The sequence below is a fragment of the Rissa tridactyla genome, chromosome 3 (genome assembly GCF_028500815.1).
Source record: "Rissa tridactyla isolate bRisTri1 chromosome 3, bRisTri1.patW.cur.20221130, whole genome shotgun sequence".
NCBI classification, from domain to species: Eukaryota; Metazoa; Chordata; class Aves; order Charadriiformes; family Laridae; genus Rissa; species Rissa tridactyla.
Genome location: NC_071468.1, coordinates 89092321 through 89114214, shown reverse-complemented (window position 1 = coordinate 89114214; position 21894 = coordinate 89092321). Strand labels below are relative to the sequence as shown.

The 21894-nt window shown below is 36.3% G+C and overlaps 1 protein-coding gene across 7 annotated transcripts in view; it reads left to right on the top strand.

The window, feature by feature from the left end:
- Window positions 1-21894, top strand: part of DOP1A (DOP1 leucine zipper like protein A) — a 68089-nt gene that overhangs the window by 10538 nt on the left and 35657 nt on the right. For 5 of the 7 annotated variants that reach the window (XR_008465448.1, XR_008465449.1, XM_054195410.1 and 2 more), the window contains 13 exons: window positions 847-1038; window positions 2333-2514; window positions 4790-4960; window positions 6554-6743; window positions 7309-7407; window positions 8508-8607; window positions 11122-11231; window positions 13749-13857; window positions 15557-15677; window positions 16424-16543; window positions 19325-19439; window positions 19884-19913; window positions 20313-20546. Coding sequence is in view for 5 of the 7 variants with exons in the window: in XM_054195410.1 (XP_054051385.1) it covers window positions 901-1038; window positions 2333-2514; window positions 4790-4960; window positions 6554-6743; window positions 7309-7407; window positions 8508-8607; window positions 11122-11231; window positions 13749-13857; window positions 15557-15677; window positions 16424-16543; window positions 19325-19439; window positions 19884-19913; window positions 20313-20546 (1719 nt within the window). In the remaining 2 variants the exon portion in view is untranslated. The remainder of the gene's footprint in view (window positions 1-846; window positions 1039-2332; window positions 2515-4789; window positions 4961-6553; window positions 6744-7308; window positions 7408-8507; window positions 8608-11121; window positions 11232-13748; window positions 13858-15556; window positions 15678-16423; window positions 16544-19324; window positions 19440-19883; window positions 19914-20312; window positions 20547-21894) is intronic. The other 2 variants (XM_054195413.1, XM_054195415.1) reach the window with 1 other exon arrangement.

Genomic DNA, 21894 nt, shown 5'->3' with positions numbered 1-21894 from the left:
TCTTTTTCACAAAGATGCTACAGTAGGATTTCCCATTGTGTGTTGTAATTGCTTGGGGCTGAAGTAGCTTTAAAAGCGTATTTCTTTTTAATAGGGGTTGAATTTCATGAAATAAATAGTGTATGGCCTTTGAGTGTATGAGGTGGTGTTTCTGGAACTAAAGTATCTTAATTACTTGGTGTAGACTACCATGTGATGAAAATATATAGAGCAAATTGCAAAAGCCTCTGATTACAGAACACTAGTAAACATATACTTTTGTTGTGTGTGGGTGATGATAATATAAAACCAAAGTAGACTTGCATCGCTGAATTAGAATACCAGGTCTTGTAAAAGGAAGTGTTGGTGCATGGACGTACTATTAACTAGTGTGTGACTCTTGTATATGTCCTTCATTCTTGTCTTCTGCCTGGAAGTGTTCTGGAAAGATTGGTGTCTTCTGTTTTCAGAGAGGCTGATTTGTGGAAAGGTGGCTTTTTCTAGTGAGGGACCCAGAGGAGGAAAAAAAGGAAACAAAAAATCCCTTTCTGGCATTGTTTAGAATAAATGGTGTTTTTTGGAAGGGGCGGGGCATTAATTTACTGGGGGGGGCGTGGTGGTGGTGTTTGTTTGGGGGTGGGGATGCTTGGTTTTTTAAACAAGACTTACAAACATATTATTTTTGACCTCTATTAAGTATTTGCATGCAATATGTTAGGTTTTATTTAGGATTTGCTGTAAACTGATTTCAGATTTATATTTCATAATGCCTTTGAGGAAAAGTAGTGCTCTTTATACAAAATTGTTTTTAATAATATGTCTCTGGAAATAATGGTTTCAGGGTTTTTTATTTTTTATTTTGAACAGGTAATGTCTGTACATGAATTGCAAGCTAGTCTCTAGTGGGGACACCGTGGGAGGATGAACACGGAGGAGCTGGAGCTACTGACTGATTCCAAGTACAGAAACTACGTAGCAGCTGTTGACAAAGCGCTGAAGAACTTTGAATATTCCAGTGAATGGGCAGATTTAATATCGGCACTTGGAAAGCTCAACAAGGTATGCCTGGCAGGTGCTCTTGGAAAAGATTCAGGAACTGACAAAGGGTACTGGTGTGGAAGTACAGAAGGGCGAGGTTCTAGCAGTCTAATGTTCTTGCAAATATTTTAGCAGTCTATGCCAAAAGTTGGGTGTGTGCAAGGAGCAAACAATTGCCCTTCTAAGATTACAGTTGAACCCTTTGTAAGTCAAAGGGAAAAGTTATTTGCATTCCTAGTGTAAATACGTGCAACATCTTTCTTATTACTAACATTTACTTCTAATGGCATTCAGTGTTATTGAAATAGTGCGAAAAATAGTAGCCAGTACAAATATCAGCAATATTTTTATGAAGCATGATTTATAAAATGGGGCTCAAATAATTAATTGACCAGAGAATGTTATTGTTCTTATTCATTTTAACAGTTAATAATTTGAATATGTAGTATTATTGTGATGGTAAATAGCGGTTTGCAAATGAATGCAGATCCTGATATCTGTAAAAATCTTGTTCTAATCAGTCCTGTGTGTTTCTAGGGATCTCCCGTCAGGGTCATAGAGTTAGTTCCCTTCACACACACATATTTTACCAATGTGAAGCTCTGCAGAATTTGGCATAGAAAATTACAGGTTTGAAATGTTTACATTCTACCCTTTAAACTTTGTGGAAAATCAAAAATGACAGTACAGTTGGCAATACCAATAGCATAATTTCTTTGTATATGCTCCCATTTCTTTCATTTTTTTGATTGTAACAGTTCTTGCTGCACGAAGGCTATGATTTTGGGAAAGAAAAATCTAAAGATGCAAATGCAAGTCTGTGTTCCAGTCCTGAGGTGGTTATATAGTTTCAGGCAGTGGTAAAGTTTTGTATGTTGTCTCACTCTATGACAGTTTCTTAAAGTCATCCCAAACTCACCACCCACAATTTAATAGTCCACTTTGAGCTCCTGGCAATTGTTTTTAACAAATGGAGATGGTAATTTTTGTCCTCAAAAGGATGAGTAAGATGAAATGGACAAGCTGTAAGTAAGGAGCCCATTGCAAGTGAAGTTTTAAATGCCTTGGCAATTCCGTCTATAGCAAGTGTACAAGCGAAAGGTATTACTATGGTACATCTTAAAGTTGTGGGGTTTTTTTGGTTTTTGGTTTTTTTTTTTTTTCAGTGTTGTAACCTATGTATGTGTTGTGACTTACTGACTATGTTCAGGAACTCATTTTATAAAATGAGCTCCTGCACATAATGTGCACATAAAATGTGCATTTGATCTTTAATTTGTTTAGTGCTCTTTTTCTTAATGTGTTGATTTATCAGGTACTACAGAACAACGCGAAGTACCAGGTAGTACCGAAAAAGCTGACTATAGGCAAGCGCTTAGCACAATGTCTTCATCCAGCTTTGCCGGGAGGGGTTCATCGGAAGGCACTTGAAACCTATGAGATAATTTTCAAAATCATTGGACCCAAGCGTTTGGCCAAAGATCTCTTCCTCTACAGGTACAATAGTTTAAACAACTCCATTCCAAATGCATAGTTGAGATGCTTTTATATTATTATATGCATTTTGTTTTAATAACATTGTTTTGTTATACGGCAAGAATCAATCAATTTCTTTCCCTCGTGTTACTGGTGCTTGTGTAGTACTCTTCTCCTGAATATTGTATGTCAGAAGATTACAGATCACCTACGCTTTTGTTAGGAACCAACTTTAGTGCCAGAAAACCTGGAATTTATCATCTCTTCATTAAAATAAACAAAGTTTTCTGCATGTATGTACAGTATTACAGTAAATGAAGTGTTAACGCTTATTTCAATGTATTCACATTACATTTTTTCTAATACCACTTAAATTAAAATAGAAAAGAATTTGAGTATAGTTTAATGCAAGAAACTTTCTCTTCCAAGCAATCAAATCAATAGAACAGAAAGATTGTCTGTTTTGTTAGAATGGGGGACAAGTACAAAATTTTTCTCACCGTCAGTGTCTAGAGCTGCTGATAATGAAAAGGAAGGATAACCTTGAAAGTAAGTGTAGTGAAAATGTACTGATTCCTAAACCTCCAATAGGTTTTTGGTTCGGTGATGCAGGTAAGACATTAAGCTATTTATTATAAAATGCATGGAGGGATGTGTGCATATGTATATACACATTGTTACATGTGGTTCTTAATCTTTAGCCATCCCTGGAGATTACAATTTCATCAACTTGAGAAATAGTGGAATAAGACAGAATTCTGCTTAGATAGCAAAGGTGTGTATTAATGCTTGTAAATAAACTGTACGCCTTGACATCAGCTATTCTGTCTTGCATTGTCAAGGTGTTTATATATAGTTAACGTTTGGTGAGTGCCGGGGAGGGAGTGTCTCAGTTCTGTGTTTCCACATGTTTTTAAAGATTCTGGGAACTCACAGCTCGCATTGTTTGCTCGTGCAGAGATTCAGTAGCTGCAATATCTTGTTAACAATAAGTTCTAGGATAGTGGAAAATGCTACCTTATGTAATCTAACTGAAAGCCATTGTTATCAATGCTTGGGAGAAGACTGACATTCACATTAAGGCATTATCAAACATTCCAGTATTTTTCATGAAAGCAGAGTGACAGTGCCTGAACATCAAATCTTGAAGGATGAGTAGTAGCTTTACAAAGAAACACTGTGGGGTAGTGTGCTGGTTATTGAACAAAAAGACATTTTCTGCAGAAAAAAGAAGCCAATTGACAGTGGCAGAACAGTAGTTTCTCTAGATAGATAATGGCAAAAATGAATTTTACTAACATTTTTGTAATTTGGAAAGATATTTTTTTTCCCTATAACATGGATAACTTTGTATCCACAGTGTAGTTTGGTTTTTTGTTTTGTTTTTTAATAGTAGATTTGTAGGTGTATATTTTAAGACCATTGTCTCAAACTTACCTTTTTTACTAGTGTTTCGTTTTCTTCTTCCTGTGTCAAGGGTCTTCTGACCTGAGTCCTCAGTGATTTTGAAAATTGCAGTTGTGTTTACATGCCTTTGATTATTGATACTGTTTGTAATAATTTATGATATTCAGTAAGAATAGCAAAAATGTTTTTAGTACGTAGGTAACTTTTCCTTAGCTGATCGCATTTGTAACTTTCATGAACTTACGCTTACATTCATAGTAAACTCAAAACATACTCAATGTTTTCAATCCTTTAAATGCTACATCATGAACAGTGGGTTTATTGTTAGTTTGAGAATCTGTTTTCAGGCTGAATTTCTGAAGTAAATATTTATCCTGTTGCTGTTTAACAGTACAAATGTCTTAAATTTTATCTTTAGGTTACTTGAAGTAAAACATCATTATTTTTGTTTTCTTACAAAAATGTATTTCTCTAAATTTCCTCAAATGTTCTCACTCATTTTTGTCTTTTCTTAGTAAGTGCAAAGACAATGTATTTTTAAATATATTTTTCATTGTAATGTAGTTTGGCATGGCAAAATAACATTTTTGTCTTGCAGAGATGGTTCTGGTTTATCGTATTTGTTTTATTGGTGAAAGACACAGTCATGTCTGCACCTTCAGCGCTTGCTATCAGAATACTAATAAAGCTCATAATATTAATCTTGACATACCAACCTGTCACTCTGGAAGGCAGTCATATTGTGTGTTGGTCTATGCCTGTGCAAAATTCTAAGATAAAAACCTGATACTTAAACTACATTGGACATGCCTGTAAGAGTCTTAAGATATAAATGAAATTGTCTCAGTTGAGAAGCCTCCTAAAAAAAGATAAATTTTATTTTTCACAGTTCCGGATTATTTCCACTCCTTGCCAATGCCGCTATGTCTGTCAAGCCAACATTATTGAGTCTGTATGAGATTTATTACCTCCCTTTGGGGAAAACACTGAAACCAGGACTGCAAGGACTGTTAACTGGGATTCTGCCTGGGTTAGAGGAGGGGTCAGAGTATTACGAAAGGTAAGGATAGATATGTTAATAAGGTGTTATGTTTGATTTGAGGATGGTTTTTTGTTGCCACTTTTCATTAAATAGTTGTATGTGGATTTTTTTTTTTTAAGATAGGTGGTATTTAATTTCATCCAGTCCTATTAATTGCAATGGAATAGTGTGGTAGAAGACTCTTAACATTAGTTATGATAAATTAACTGTTAGTTGTTCCTGTTATTGAAAGGGAATTGACATCAAGTAGACTGTGTTACGTGTTGGTCTCTTTTCCCAAGTAACAGGTGATAGGACAAGAGGAAACAGCCTCAAGTTGCACCAGAGGAGGTTTAGACTGGATATTAGGAAAAGTTTTTGCACTGAAAGGGTTGTCAAGCATTGGCACAGGCTGCCCAGGGAAGTGGTTGAGTCACCATCCCTGGAGGTATTTAAAAGACCTCCAGGTGTAGATGTGGTGCTGAAGAACATGGTTTAGTGGTGAACATGGTAGCGTTATGTTCGTGTCTGAATTTGATGATCTTAAGGGTTTTTCCCGACCTAAATAACTCTATGATTCTTGTTATGGATTGAGATAAGTAGCATGTGAGGAACATGCTGCTTGTTTGTTTTCCATGGGTTTCCTCTAAGGCAGTACTGGCATATTCCTGGTCTAAAAATACATATCTTAACTGAATTTAAGATAACAAACAAAGCTTCCATCATTAAGATTTACTCATTATGATATCTAAATTGTCACTAAACCACCTGTGTAAGAGACAGCAATAATCCACCTCTCTTTATAGGTTATTACTCCATTTCTGGGAGGTAATAGCTCTTCTTATCCCACCAGCGTAAGTCCTGGTTGAGTTATTTTGACTGGGGTGTCTGGGGTGCTAGGGTAGAATCTGGACATATTCAAGGATGAAATTACACTCCAAGGCTTTTGAGTCCTTGGTATTGTTCACATGCTTACACATTCTTGATACCTCCAACTTCGGAAGCTAGAATTTTCATGACTTGTATGTGAAGAGCAATTTAATGTTGTCTCTTTCTATTTCTGTGTAGATAGATACACAAAGTATAGTTGGCATCACTACAACAGGGAACAAGGGCTACTCAACTTGCCTACCAGGGCCTGCCATAGGGTGTAGAGGTGCTGCCACATGAGCGGGGGGAAATGAGGACAGGGAAAGGGATTGCTTGTGCTCAGAGAGTTGTGATATTTTTATGCGCTGTTATCGCCAGAAGTGCTCAGTGCAAGGAATGAGGGGAGAAGCTATTTGCTTGATACTTTTCTTCATTAGCTATGTTTCCTGCTGTCTCTCTGAAACCTCTGTCTTTAGCAACACTTGGCTTTAAGTAGCAGATGAGGAGGTTATTTGGCTCTTTGAACATAAGCAGAAGCTGTGGGCAGGCAGAAGCAAGCCAGGTTGGCCTACAGGCTAGCTAGCTGGATCATTCTGTTCAGGCTGCATTATAAGGTTCAGTGTATAATTTGGGCTCCTCTTGGCCTCTCAAAAGAAAGTTTTGACCTTCCTGTAACAATTTATTTTTATATTTATTCAAACTGGGGGCAGGAGCAAGGGCTGTGATAGATGCTCTAATTCAGCTGACTTGATCTTACTGCAGAACAAACACGCTGTTGGAGAAGGTTGCCTCGGCTGTGGATCAGTCAGCGTTCTACAGTGCTCTCTGGGGTAGCCTCCTCACAAGCCCTGCAGTTCGCTTGCCTGGGATCACCTATGTCCTCTCCCATTTGAACAGGAAGCTTTCGATGGAGGATCAACTCTACATAATTGGCAGTGACATTGAATTAATGGTAATGTTTTGTTGGAGCAATGAAGACACTGGTGTTACTCATTTATATAATAATATACTTCCGGGTGGTTTAGATGTCTTCTCTATCTGTGAATGTAGCCTTTGAAGAGATAAAGATGCCCATTTATTATAGCTCCAGTTAAGCTGATGTTTTTGTGCATGATGAAAGTGTTGCAGAGCTGAGTTAACATTTCAGAACTGCTTAGGTTTTGTATAAAACTTTCCATTCATGACACGCTTCAGTTAAAAGTGGTTGAGTTTTGTTGTATTTTTAAAAAAATATAAAGAATATTATTTTGTCTTTTAAACTTAAGATATTCATTAGTAATATAAAAAAGCAAAAGCCTGGTGTTTGTGTAGTTCAGGGAATCTATGTTATGTTTCCTCAGTGGTGAAATGTTTTATTTTCCTGTTTTATCTAGTTTCATTATTCAACATTTCAAAATAACTTCATTTCATACATATCACCATTTATAAATGACTGTTATTTTGTGACTGATCTCTTATATCTACCTTCTTAAAATAATACAGTAAATAACTATTTTGGGGGTCTGCCGTTACTTCAGGTGGAAGCAGTAAGCACATCAGTGCAAGATACCAGTGTTTTAGTACAGAGGAGCACGTTGGACCTTATCCTTTTTTGTTTTCCTTTCCACATGAGCCAGGTAGGTTATTAATATAAGAGGGATGAACTGGCAAACTCCTAAATGTACTCCACTTCTTAAGGCAGTAGCAATATTTAGTTGGTCTTTGTTAATGATTTTCTCCAAGCTTGAACAAGAGTCACATGTAAGAGTTTCTCTGATAGGTTTGGCTATTCTCATGTCATGATCCCTGCCCTTTTGCTTTTCAACTTGATTTGTTAACTTTGAACTTAACTTCAACTTCTGTATATGTAAACCCAATATGAATTATGATGTTTAGTCTATGCAGAAGATTTTAATTTGCTCTAATTTGATGAGAAAACAAATTATCTGTTCATGTGCAAGTTTCCAATTCTCAGTGTTCAAAAGCAGCAAAAGTTAATCCTCACAGCATAACTGATTTAGAACACTAGATAATTGAAAATAATTATTGGTTTGGGGTCAGTGGTAGCCCTAGCAGTAGTGTCTGAACTGCATTTATTGTTAGTCATTTTCTGGTTTTAAATGATTCATGATTTATGTTATTCTTGGAGGAAAACCTATACAATTTTGATTCTCACCTTGTTAGAAACTATGGAAAACCCGCACTTCCCTGTGAAAATAACTGTGTTCTTGATTGTGGAAGTGGTTTGTTCACATTTATCAGTTACTATAGGAATATTTGGAATGTGTCTGTTTAGGTGCTAGAATGGTGACATTATCAATGCAGCATTTTATTTTATTTTATATTAAGACTTACATGAACATTTAAACTAGTAAGAGATTGAAAAGTATTTAAAATTCTTCAGTGTTTTGTTTGTTTGTTTTTCACAGTGGATTTTAGTTGTTTGCTTGCAAGGCTTTTGCCTAATAAATGAAATGTCTTGTAACATGCACTACTGCATTAACAGCTCATTTTTTTTTTTGCTGTTCATAAAGGGTGCATTTTATTACAAAGTTTCTATTTCAAATAATAATCATATTTTGGTTTCCTAAGAGCAAGAATATGTTTTCTTGTACTGTTCCAAATTCAGAAATGTCAGAACATGAAATTAACTATGTTTTAGTGCACATTAAGCTACTAGCATAGAAAAAGCGTTACTTTTCATAGATAAATTTAATCGAGTTTCTAACTTCTTCAGGCAACACGTCCAGACATGATCAGAATTTTGTCAGCAGCCCTTCATGTAGTACTGCGCAGGGATATGTCACTCAACCGAAGGCTTTATGCGTGGCTTCTAGGTAGGTTTGTATTTCATTTCGTTGATCACTAAAAGTGGAGGAAGGACTGTATGTTCATTAGCAGTATTTTGCCATGTTTTGGAGAAAGATTCTTGGAAAAATGAAATACGTAACTTGTATCATAAGGAAGAAAGGCACTATCTCTCTCCATGGTCATAAAAGATGAAGAATGTCATGCTGGAACTCTTTCCTGTTGTATAAATTATTGGTACGTTTTTCTATAGCAGCAATTATGGGCCACGTTCAGGGATAGAGACTGGTGCACTAGGTCCACATAAATGGACACTGAAAAAGCAACATTTGTCTCCCTAAAAACATAAAATGGGAAAACTAGAGAATGGGCATTATAGAATGTAAATGGCAGTTGGAATACAATGGCATAGAAGGGATGAAAAGAAAAGAATGTTGAAAAATGTTGATACTACATTGATGGATGCTTGAGTACGCAAACTTTTAGCTTCATTAGGTGTTTGCATGGTTGAATTAACAAATCGCCAATTGCTTATGTTGTCCATGCAACTAAACATTATTTCAGTGCCTTCTGGGGGTAAAAATTGATCAATGACAGGATGCACACTTTTACTTCTACCAAATGGCAGAATATCAATGTAATACACTCTTTTTTGTTTTTATATGAAACTAGCATGTAATCAGAAGAGGGTAGCAGAGAACAATAGCTATTTAGAAGACTCTAACTATTTAGGGAATATTTAGAAAACTAGAAGTTAGAAGATTTTAGAAAACATTTATTTGTCCTTGTTATTTTAAGGAAATGAAGCCTGTGGTCACATGAAACTCTCCTGTTACTCTTTAAAACCACTTTCAGCCCACTTTGAGAGAAGTCAGGGTCTCTGACATGGGAGTTCCTAAGACTGTCACAGAATCTGGAGACTGAATGGAGAGACATAAAGTGATTTCTCTACTTGAGGGGAAGACTGTTTTGCAGTCTGCTGTTGCCTTTTTTGTTTGGCTTCCCAGCTCACCAGCAAGCACATATGTTCTTCTCAGGCTACCCAGAACCCTTCCCAGCAGCTCTTGCATCTTTCCCAGCTGATAGTTAAGGCATCAGAGGCAGGTAGCCTGTGGGTGATTGGCAAGCAAGGAAGTAGTGAAGGGACATAAAAGAAAACTGAATTTATAAAGGGAGGGATGAAGGCGGCAACAGTGTTTTGCATGAGGGGATTGGGTTTTTTGCTGTAGAAGTTGCAGGGATTTAGGAGACAAATATGACAAAATCCCAGCATCTTTAGTTAATAATTTCTCAAGACACTGACTTGCAAATTACTCATCTTTTAAAGAAAGACAGTGAAATGCACTGTCATGTCCATACCTACATTTTCCAATTTAGGGAAAAAATAGTTTCCAGATTAAACACTGAACTAATGTTTCATCTAAATTTGGTGCATTAGATATGTCTTTTTGCTGTTATTGAAAAATATATTTTATGTGTTTAAAATACCATGCTGGTTTTTTTTAGTTGTGGAACCTTCTTCTACAGCTGTTTCATGAGCATAGTCCCCACTGAAAGATAACATAACTTCAGAAGATAGTTTTACAGTGGCTGTTCCTGGTCCTGTTTTGTGAACAGCTAGTGCCTCCGTTTGCCATGTATTTGGTCAGTTGTGTTGGAATACTCAGTTGTGTTGGAATACTCTCTGAAGTCTGATGTTCTGTATGACATTATTTAATTCTGCTCTTAGCTATTCCTTCCTATTATTTTGTAGCTGGGAGTGGTCTGGTAAAACTCTCTAGGCATAAAAATCACATTACATCTCTTCAAATCCAGGTTAGTTTAAGCAGTGGTGGTTTTAAGTTGCTGCTAAAGGGCATCCATCTTCTCAGGCTTTCCTTCTATTTTTGTCACTTCAGGACAAAAACTGTGAAAACGCTTCTGTGGAACAGGGTGATATCCTGACCAACTTTTTGATTTTTTTTTTTTAAATTATTTCTTATTTATTTTTTTTTCCTTAAGCTTATTTTTGTGTAGAACAAAAATTTTACTTTGGTAAAAGATACAAACTTAAAAAACAAACATCTGTCTCCTTTGTGTAATTTTGAATAAAAAAATCGATTTTGTGTAATATGACTGATATTCGAAGTGCCTTAGTCACATCAGCATGTTTTGGTGACTATCTCTTTATATTTAAAATACTGAATTTTATGTTCTCATAGTAATATTGCAATGTTGGTTGTGGGACAGGTTTTTTGAAGATACTCTTTGACTATGTGGTTCGTACAATGTTTGTGAACATTCATTTCTTTTGTACAAGAAGTAATTTGGTTAATGTTTCTTAAAACTAAAGTTTGTAATTTGTGTGCAAACTGCTTGCATGGAAGTATCACTTAGTTTCCTGTATTAAACTCTATAAAATCATCTTTCTCTTGCCAACATTACTTGGACTTCATCTTGGTAAGTTATCAGTGCTAGTGTGTTGATTTCTAGTTTAAAGACATTGGCAAAATATTCTATTAAGAGACAAATACTTATTTGCCTTGTCCTTTGTTTGCTTGAAGGTTTTGATAACAATGGTGCCCTTATAGGACCCAGAAGTACAAGGCACAGCAATCCCGAGGAGCATGCCACTTACTATTTCAACACCTTCTCTAAGGAGATGTTAGTCCAGGTAGCTATGTGAATTTTTTTTTTTTTTTTTGTGGCATATATCTTCATAAATGGATGCTGATCAGAATTGCTATTTCTTATCTTTTGACTTGCTGTTTCAATGTGACCATGTAATTTCTGTCTTTTGATATTTTGTCCTTCTCTTCTGAAACCTTCTCAGTGGAAAAATGAAGACATGGCATAATGTATTTCTTTAGAATAACAGTATTATCAGGACAAATATTAGTTTTCTCTCCCCCCTCTTCCACAATTAATGGAGCATACACGGAAGATATTGATAAGGTGCCAAGCACACTGGAGGCTGTTCTTTCATAAAATGGAATTGGAGAATTTTCTTCTACTTCTGTATATTTGGAAACTTCTCTGTTTCTTGGGAATCAGAAAAATATGGTCAAATAGTACTCAGAAGGTCTGAGTAAGTGAGTCTTCCTCCCCTCTAGACAAGGGAAACGTTTTTTTCTGCTGATCATTGGCAGTCGGGTATAGTTGAGCAAGTTGGCAGTTATACAATTTGACCCAGTCATACTATTAGCCTTGCTAAGTGACCTGAGATCACCTGGCCTCAAAAACTGTGCTCCTTCTCTCACAGTAATTAAAGTATACAGATGTCTTTCAAGACCGGTGGGTGTGATCTTGAAATCAGGAGGACATTTTATCATTAAGGCAAATTGATACGGCCAGGATTTTTCTGATATTCAGTCAGAATCGCAGTAAAACTGCTATATATGGGAATGAGAGTGGGGATTCCCATATTAGTAGCTGATACAAGAATATTTGGCTCATTGCAATTTAAAGCTGGTATCCAGCATTTTCAGTTTTATCTGAAGGTAATGAAATCTGCGGTTCTACTGATGAGGAAGAGACTCCAGAATTCCAGTGCAGCAAGGGCCTCGTTGGCACTTCTCACCATTCTCCTGTCACCCTTCTGCCTCCCATGGCAGATGATTCAGAAATTATCCAAGCGTAGAGGAGAGCCTTGAATAAGATACAGTTTTGCATGTACATTCTATACAAAATATGGTGAGCTTTTAGCAACATTTAGGTACTTGTTAATAGGTTGTGTTCTTCCTATTAAATCTGTCCATCTTTCTAGCTTAATCAGTATCATTAAAGCTTTTCTGTCTGCAAAGACTAACAGCAATGTAGAGTTGATATAGTCCATTTTACTTATTTATTTATTTTTGTGGCAGGCACTACTGCTACAGTAGAATGGAGATTGGCCTTTTTTGTATTGGGGATAATTCACATGTAGTTTGCTTTAAAATTTTTTTTATGGACATTAAAATCAGTGGCTGGCTCTACACAATACAAATTGCATATGCCTTCTAAAACAATTTGCTGTCTTTTGAAAGACTTCAAAAGCATTGCTCCTTTCTGCCTTCTTCCCTAGCAGTCTCTTTGTGTGTTCTTTTATCCGGTCCACCTCCATCTTACTCATTGCTACAATGTACTGAAAATTCTGACTTTCTAAAGGCGTATTCAAGTACAGAAGATTTTTCTTTTAGAATACTGGCTGATAATACTTGGTTTATAGCACATAGCAAGTTTGAAACTGTTTTCCTCCCTTTCTTCTTTCCCATCTCTCTTCTTTCTCATCTTTGTCCTTCTTTTTCAGAAGATGTAAAAGAAACAAACTAGTTTCAACACAGAAAGCAAAGCCAGCCACAGAGAGAAAACTAAGCAAATCTGTGGCAGTTTTATTGGGCTTTTTTTAATTGTGCAGTTCGTTTCCTAAATTGCTTCAGCATAGAAACTCAGTTTTCCCATTTGTTTTGAAGTTCTCGTTGCTATCTAGTCAACTTAGTCAAGAAAGTTTTCTGCCACATAGATGGGTATATCCTAGATGGAAGATTATTATTTATTAAGCCCTTAATATCTACATGCCTTACCTTCTCAAACGATTTCTTTCCATCACCCTTCATGTCTTCTCTTTTATTCTTATGTAATATTGAGTTGGTATCTGTTTATAATGTTTTGATTTTAAGCATATACAAGTTGCCAAGTTTTGTTCCACAGAAATATTCTCATAGGCAAAGTTGAGAGAATCATCATGGAATGGTTTGGGTTGGAATGGACCTTAAAGATCATCTAGTTCCACACCCCCTGCCCTGGGCAGGGACACCTCCCACTAGACCAGGCTGCTCAAAGCCCCATCCAGCCTGGCCTTGAATACTTCCAGGGATGGGGCATCCACAGCTTCCCTGGGCAACCTGTTCCACTGTCTCACCACCCTCAGAGTAAAGAATTTCTTTCTAATACCTAATCAAAATCTCCCCTCTTTCAGTTTAAAACCATTACCCCTCATCTTATCACTACACTCCCTGGAAAAAGAGTCCCTCCCTATCTTTCCTATAGGCTCACTTTAAGTACTGGAAGGCTGAGCTGCAGTGAGGTGAAATAGTGGTCTCCATTACTGAGAATTTTCCCTTTATATGCAGCTTTTATTTCATCTTTCTTTCAAAAAACTTTTTTTTCTGGTTTTGTTTTTGTTTTCCTGATACGCTTTTGCTCTTTGCAGGCAATGGTTGGAATATTACAAGTCAATGGGCATGGAGAAGAAAGCACATTAATGCAAGACTTAAAGCCTTTTCGTATTCTTATCAGTTTGCTGGATAAGCCTGAACTAGGTAATTTTTACATTATATCATATTACTTCTGTTCTTTAACTTGTATTACATGGTTTTGCTTTGAGAATTTTTCTCTCTTGTTGGTCAAATTGAAAAAACTGTATTAGTACTGGCAAGTTAGCTAGATTTCTTAGCTCTTCCAAGCTAGTAATTTAATGTATTCATTAGATTTACCTTCTTCCAAATGCAATTTCTTCTACTTGGAACACAGGAAATAGTAAGTTAAAGTCATAGAAAGAACTGACTGCATGTTGGAAGAAATGCAGATTAGATCTTTTCTATTTCTTTAATCAAATAGTGACTTTCACTGTTTTAAATCTCAGCTGTTGGTTTTGCAAATAAACTGCTCCTTCTTCTAATATGCACATAGAGATGAGAGATATTAACGAGAAAACTTTTTTTTTTTTCCTGGAAGAATTTATCCAGTTTTTTGATTTAGTGGGTCGTTTGTTTGGTTTTTGGTTTTTTTTTTTTCGTGTTGGATTTGTTTTGTTTTGTGGGTGTTAATTTTCCTTTCTCCTGTTTAAAGTGTTTAAATGCACTTTTTAGCAGGTGAGTGCAGAGGACTATGGGACAAAAGTAGATGAGGCAAAAGTATTTACTGCAACTAAGTGTTGGATATTGTGCCTTTTTCTTTGGAATAACAATTTTGGAGGTGACTGAAAAAATCAAAATAATTTTTGAAGTCCATCCAAAGATTTGGGGATGGGGCAATAAAAGCGTAAAAATAAAACAATTAAAGAGTATAACTTGAAAGGAACTGGTTAAGACAGACCGCAAAGAACAAAATACCTGACAAGAATTTGTCATCTTCCTAGTAATTTGTGATTTCTGGGTGTCAGTTTAAATTTTCAGAGGCAATGTGTATGGTAAGACTGAATGAAGTAAGCAGAGCTATGAAGATTCTTTCAGCAAACTGAGGAAGAAGCTAATAGGATTTCTGCTTAACTCAACGAGCGCTCTCTCACTGAAGGCAGCTCAATGTAGCTAGGAGAAAGCATGGAAAAGCGAAGGATATTTCAAGCAGGATCACTTTGTGAACTTCTTTCAAAATAAGTTTTTGTTTTTTTTTTTTTTCTTCAAACTCAATGTTTAGCTCAAATCTGAATGAAGCACTATTTCAAAAAATTACCTGCAGACTATATTCAGAATTAAAGAAAACCTACCTTAAATTAAAAGGAAGGAAGATGCTCAAAATATTTCACCTTGTGTTATGGAAGATGCTCAAAATATTTCACCACGTATTTGCAGTTAAATATTTGAGTACGTTTTCGAAATGATAACAGCATGAGCTAGCTTATGGGTGGGTGTTTGAAACTGTTTGGTTGAGAGCTACCTTAGATCAGGAATACATGTAACGTTTACGTGTTACTGAGCTATGCTAATAATCCTTCAAAGAGGGTGTGTTGGCTTGAATATGGGCTATAGTGATGTGACGGCACAGCTTTTGACATTGTACACACATTTTATCGGAAAAGAACTCCGCTTGTGCTTTGTTTACTCCCAGGCATTACAATTGCCTGTGTGTTTCTGGAATGCAAAAGAAGTTCTGAAATTGAAGTAGTTTATAAAATTGAACAGAAGGAATTTTTTGGTTTCAGTGAACAAAACTAGCTAATGATTTGGATGGTTTTCAGAGGTGGACTGTTAGCAGTGCTGTGATGCATGAGACTGTGATTGCTGGTATTTCTCCCTATAGGCCCTGCCATCCTGGAGGATGTATTGATTGAAGTGTTTCGAACTTTATATACACAGTGCAAAGCAGAACTGGAGCTTCAAGCAGAACCTTCTTTCAACAAAGATCACACACAGCTAAGCAGGTGAATAATGAGTACAATGTATTTTGTATTAAATAATATATCTTTTTGTTGCTGAGACCATGACTGTGAAGCCTGTGGGACTGTGACCTGATTGCTTCATGATACAGAATCCGTTGACATTGATTGCAACTTGTGTTCAATTTTGTTCAATGTAAGGGTCTGAAGGGCTATGGCTTTCTTTTTTTCTTTTTTCTTTTTTTTTTTTTCTTAATATTTGGCATATGTTTTATTCCTTATCCATAACAAAAATGCTTACCTGATACAGCTGGAAGTCAGTATGTCAATGGTATAGATTAGTTGTGGCATTCTTTACATCTGTGTTCTTCAAAAAAAAAAAAGTGGACTGATGAGCTGAAAATGAAGAGTGCTACAAGACAGCCAGAGAGGGTGATAAAAAGAGTTTCAGGATTTGAGTTGAGTATCTTAAAAGGTGGAGAGAAGAGAGAAGTTAAAAGGTGTGGGGGAGAAACAACTGTAGAAACGATCATGGGAAAATAGATCTATTAAAATGTGGTTTGAAAACAAACACTAAAGAAAGCTAGAGGAGAAACCTAGCAACTCCGTGAAAGGACATTGATATGAGGAGCCTGCCAATATACTGAGCCCTAGGACAACAACCACTGTACGGCTGAGGGAGGATAATTTGTCAGTGTTAAATGGCAGTGGGTGAAGTCATGGTGCTGTGTAGTTACATAACTCAGAAATGAAGAGTAAAAACATAAAATGTTCGTTTTATTTTTTTTCAGCAAACTGAGAGAAAACAAGAAAACAGCAGAATTGATTAAAACTGCCAATCTTCTCTTTAATTCCTTTGAGCCTTATTATATGTGGGATTACATTGCTCGTTGGTTTGAAGAATGTTGTAGGTAGGTTATAATACTTAATCTCTGTATGTGTAAAGTTGAAGTTGACTTTGTTTTATAAGCTTTTTTCCTTAGTTAGTTAGTTTAGTGTAATGTGATCTTTTAGACTGTAAGTCTCTGTCTTCCCTATCCCTTTAACTTTGATCTTTTTGGCCAATTTCAATCCAACGTGACTGGTGGTCTCAGCAACGTGAGTTCTCACAAGCTCAGTGTCTGGGCAAAAATCAAGAGACAGAATTAGCACCTGTGCTGAAGGGAAGACTCCAGAGTGATCTCAAAGCTAGTTTGTTTTGTTCTATCTGTCCAGTACAGGGTTACTCATTGGGTGTCTAGCAAACCTGTCAACTTTACCAGGACTGACTTACAGAATGTGTTATCTTCTGTCCTGCTCTTTTTAGGGAAGAAAAAGTGTGGGAGTCCTGTACATGGCAAGGAGAGCTATGGGAGGGAACATAGTAAATAAGGGAGAACTGAAAATATTAACAGGAGAGAGGGGGACCAAGGGACCATGGGAGAGCAAGGGTTTTTGCTGTGGGAAGGGATAGATGACGTAGAGTTTTCAAATGAAACTTGTAGAAATTTTATTTTCATTGCTTATGGAATAGGGTAATAATGTATTAAGATATTTGAACACTAAGTTGTCTATGAGCCAACAGTGTGCTGTGTCTTGGGCTACATTAAGGGGAGTGTGGTCAGCAGGTGAAAGTAAGTTATTTTTCCTTTCAGTTAGTATTTTTAAGCTGACATGTGGCATATTGTGTCCAGCTTTGGCCACTCTGCTTAAGAACAAGTATTGAGAAACTGAAGAGGCTCTAGCAGAGGGCTGTGGAGATGGTCAGAGTCATAGGGCACTGAGGTAGGTGAGTCTGGTTTAGCCTGGCAAAGAGGGGCCTCAAACAGCAGCCTATGACTTCCTGAAGGGCATTTACAAAGTTGATACAACCATACTTTTGGTAATGTCTGGTGGTAAGACAAGGGACAGCAACAAGTGCTGGCTCAGGGGTTCAGGTTGGACTTTTGGAAAAGCTTTACTAGAAACATAGTACAGCAGTGGAACAGGTTACCCAGGAAGGCTGTGGAGCTTCCTTGGGAGATTTCCAGGACACTGCTAGACAAAATTGTGTATGAATTTATCAAGCATTGTTAGCAGTTCTGTTTAGTGTGAGAGGTTGGACTAGATGAAAACCCTTCCAGCATGTCTGTGACTTTATTTTTTGTATATTGGACTGAATTGCTAAAGTGAAGAAAGCAGTATACAACCAAGTAACAAGCAGATGAGAATTTCTCTACATATAAGTAGATGTTACTGTAAGCATGAATGCCAAATGGGTGGTTTTGGTTTTTTTTCCTGTATGAGCTGCTGTGTTATGTAAGTTATTGTCTTCCTGTTTAAAAAGATACACCATTAAGTGAAAACATAACCAGTTGTTTTCAAAGCATGAATTGAAGTTATCTTTATATCATCTAGTCTGATTGATAATTCACAGTTATTACTTTTAAAGTGATTTAGATATCCCTCTGAATTTCTTAGGCTTTTTCTTATAATTTTCCCTCGCTAAAAATTAAAAATAAGATTTCTTGTATCTAGTGTTTTCTCCTATCTAAGTATTGTTCACTGCTATTGAGCCGTCTCTCAAAGCAATTTTTGCTAAGGGGCTCAGTGAGTTGAATTCAAGTCATCCTTTATGAGGTATTACAGTTGAAGAAATCTGTGAGTAATTTATGAAATGGTAGATCTTTCTGGGTAGGAGCACAAAATGTGACAAAGAGTTTGCATTATGACTTACACGAAGGCACCATTTCACTGAACTGTAAAACAGGCTGCTAGCTTTATGAACACAATTATCTGTTGTTAGAGAGATACAGTAACCCAATGGAGGTGTGGGTTAAGTAGAGCGCGATTTTTCAAACATAGGTTACTGACAGAATGCAATTTAAATATGACTTATAAAATGTCTTTTAAATCTTTTGGTAAATACTTACTGTGACAGTTTCGGACTTGGTTTCTGTAAAGCTTGTATTATTTCAAATAAATCCTTTTTTCAGTCCTGGCATATATGTTCATGAACCCTTCCAAAACAGAGGGAAAGATTTAGAGTAACTAACAATTGTTGAAAATGTGACAGTACCCTCACCACCACCCCCAGCAGAATAAATGAATTGGAGAAACAAAATATTATTTCTTTGTTCATATCCTTTGCTTATAATATTATCAGATTGCAACATGATTTCACAGGGGATTTGTGTTCCGTCTTACTTCACTCAGCATTGAAACTCATAAAACTCATCAGATTATGAATTCTTGTCAGTAGTAAAACAATGCGGTCAGTTGAAGTTAAAGTGGACATTTAGAAGAGCTTTGCACAGCTTTAAAGCTTCACGGGCCTTTTATTTCACTTTTGGTTGTCTTTTATCTCAAGTGCTTAATGCCTTGGGTTTAGATCTCTTCAAAATTACTATGGTTCCAGTAACACTGTCCCTTAATTCTATTATTTTTGCCCATGCTCATACTAGTAAATATTGCGGTATATGGTAGAGTCACAAATACAATTTTCTGTAGCCTGAATTTCCTTATTTTATGAATGAAGACTGGTTTACAGTGAAAGGGTGGTTGCTGCTTTTTCTTGCAATGGGGCCAAATGAGCTACTTAACAGTAAAATGAGAGATTGCTTATTTGTTTATAGGGATTATCCCTGATATGTACAGATTTACATTAAGTACAGAAACATGGTCAATATAAGGGTGAGGGAAAAATATCGTGAAACCCTATTTGAATTTTGCAGGAGGACATTACATGCCAGACTTCAAACTGGGCCTGGAGGTGGTAGTGAGCAATCTGAGTTACCCCTGACAAATTTCTGCTTGTTAGTGGATTTTTTGTTGGATATAGTTTCTTTGGTAAGAATTGCTTTCTTTGTTGCTAATGCTGGGATTCTGTAATATTTAGAGTCTACAGAAAAACTATATCTGCTTTATTAATTGTTTTTCCTGAAAATATATTGCCATAAATTGGTGAACGCTTTTAGAAGAAGTTTCGGGTTCATTATATGATTCTTGATAGACTGGTTGGATGTAACCAAAGTGTTTTTTATGATGCTTATACCTGAAAAATTTTGTCTGTCTTTGATTTTCTTTTCTCGAAAACTACACCGTTTTTGTTACAAGTATAGTCTTTTGTAGTTTGATATGCTAGTTTAGATGTGCAACTTTTTAAGGCACTTTTACATGTCATGATAAGATGTATCCTCTCTTTCTGTTGGCATTGCTTAATGTAGAAAAGACTGTTGGAACTGTTTTTTCTATATCTGTCTTTCCTCAATTCTTTGCTTTCTCATTTCAAAGCCTACTAGAAGTATGAGAGTGCTGTGTCAGGTATGGCAATCAGCCTGTTTTCCCTTTAGTTCTTAATAACTTGTTTATCTTTCCTTCTTAAACTTTTATATTAAGGTTATTAAAATAATAGTAGTAGCATTCTTTAGCCTCATTGTTATGTTTTTTAATGTGTTCTGTAATGAACAAGAAAAAATTCTGAAGAAGAGCTAAATATATTTCTATTTGTTGGTTACACAACTGTAAAGTTAATTTTCTAATTTTTTTTTTAAGTAAAGCATGTATTTCTTATTATTGGATATTAAGATATTAATTTTCCTTTTTCCATATTCCATATGTTTAGAACACAGTTAAGCAAATGATAGGTACTACTGTTATAGAAGATAAATTTCAGGGGGAATTTAGTATTACAATTAATGAGTTTTACTGTTACTTTGTTAGGAGACTTACATTGAAATACAGACAGAACACTTGCCTCAGCTGTTGCTTAGGATGATTTCTGCGTTGACGAGCCATCTTCATACTTTGCACTTGTCCGAGCTTACTGATTCTCTCAGACTCTGCTCAAAGATCCTTAGTAAGGTTCAACCTCCATTGCTATCTGCTGGTACAGATGGTACCCTGCAACTTCCTAGTGGCCACAGCAGCTCCATCAAAGAATGGGAAAACAAAAAGGTAACTGATTATGTTTTGCAGCATCGTGGAAAAATACTTTTTGTGTGGAAAGGAAAAGAAGGCTTTCTAAGTCTGTGCTGAACCACCTACAAATCTTTGATTAGATTTAGTTTAATATACAACAATACATGTGAAACTTGGATTATCAAAAGCAATTATAATTGCGCACTACATTGTGGTAAAAGGTCTTGATTTTTGAGGGTTTTTATCTAGATTTAATATTATAAACATATAAATCGCTTCAGAATCAGGGCCTAAGAATGAATTAATCATCGAAGGCTTGAAGTTGTAATGCACTTCAGTAGTCTAATCACGTAGAATAACTGGACTCAAAAGAATTCTCCATTTTGGTTACGTCTCATGCATATGTAAATTCTCCTCTCACTCAATTTATATGCATCAGATTAACACCCATCAGTTATTTGACTGTCAATGTTAAGTTCTTAGAATGATTTAATAAAGAAATAGAAGAAACAAACCAACCAGCAGCTCTTTCTCTTTTAATGTTGTCTAGTTGTGTCTACTCAGCCACGGCTCTGTGTGGTATGTTAAGTGACATGTACTGAAGTCCTTGTTCTCCAGCTGAAGAAAATAGAGGAACATCATAAAGTAGTTCAGGTTGGAAGTGACAGTTGCAGGTCGTGACTCAAAGCAGGGCTGATCTCAAAGTTTGATTCTAATTTAAAGCTAGGTCAGGTCACTCAGGATCATATCCAGCTTAGTTTTGAATATCTCCAAGGATGAAGATTCCACAACTTTTCTGTACAGCTTGTTTGCACTGTATTATTTAATCAGAATTTCCATTGTTGCAGCCTGTGTTCCTTGCCTCTTGTTCTTTCACTGTGGATTTCTGAGCAAGCCTCCCATCTTTTCAACTACCTAATGCAAAGTCACAAACAGCAATAAAGACACCTTCTCCCCCTCCACAACTCTTAGCATTCTTTTTCTTAAGACAGAGCAAATCCAACTCTCTGAGCTTTCCTTCTGTGTCAGGTGCTCCTGCGGTGGCCCTCCACTGGACTTACTCAGTACATCAATGTTTGTTTTGTAGTAATGAATGCAAACTCAGGCACAGTATTCCAGATGTGGTCTTAAAACTGCTGAGCAGAGGGGCCTGTTCACTTCCCTTGACTTGCTGGCTATACTTTTCTTTTGCTAATGCGGTCCTGTTTGTTGTTGGCCTTCACCAGAAGGGTCCACTGCTCGCTCATGTTCACCTTGTCCATTAGAACTCCAGATTCCTTTATGCAGGATCCTATCCTTATTCTTTCTATATCCATATTCTTTCTAGCCAGCTGATACTTGCCTGTTTTTGTTCTTCTGCTTCTTTCTTTTTTTTTTTTTAGTA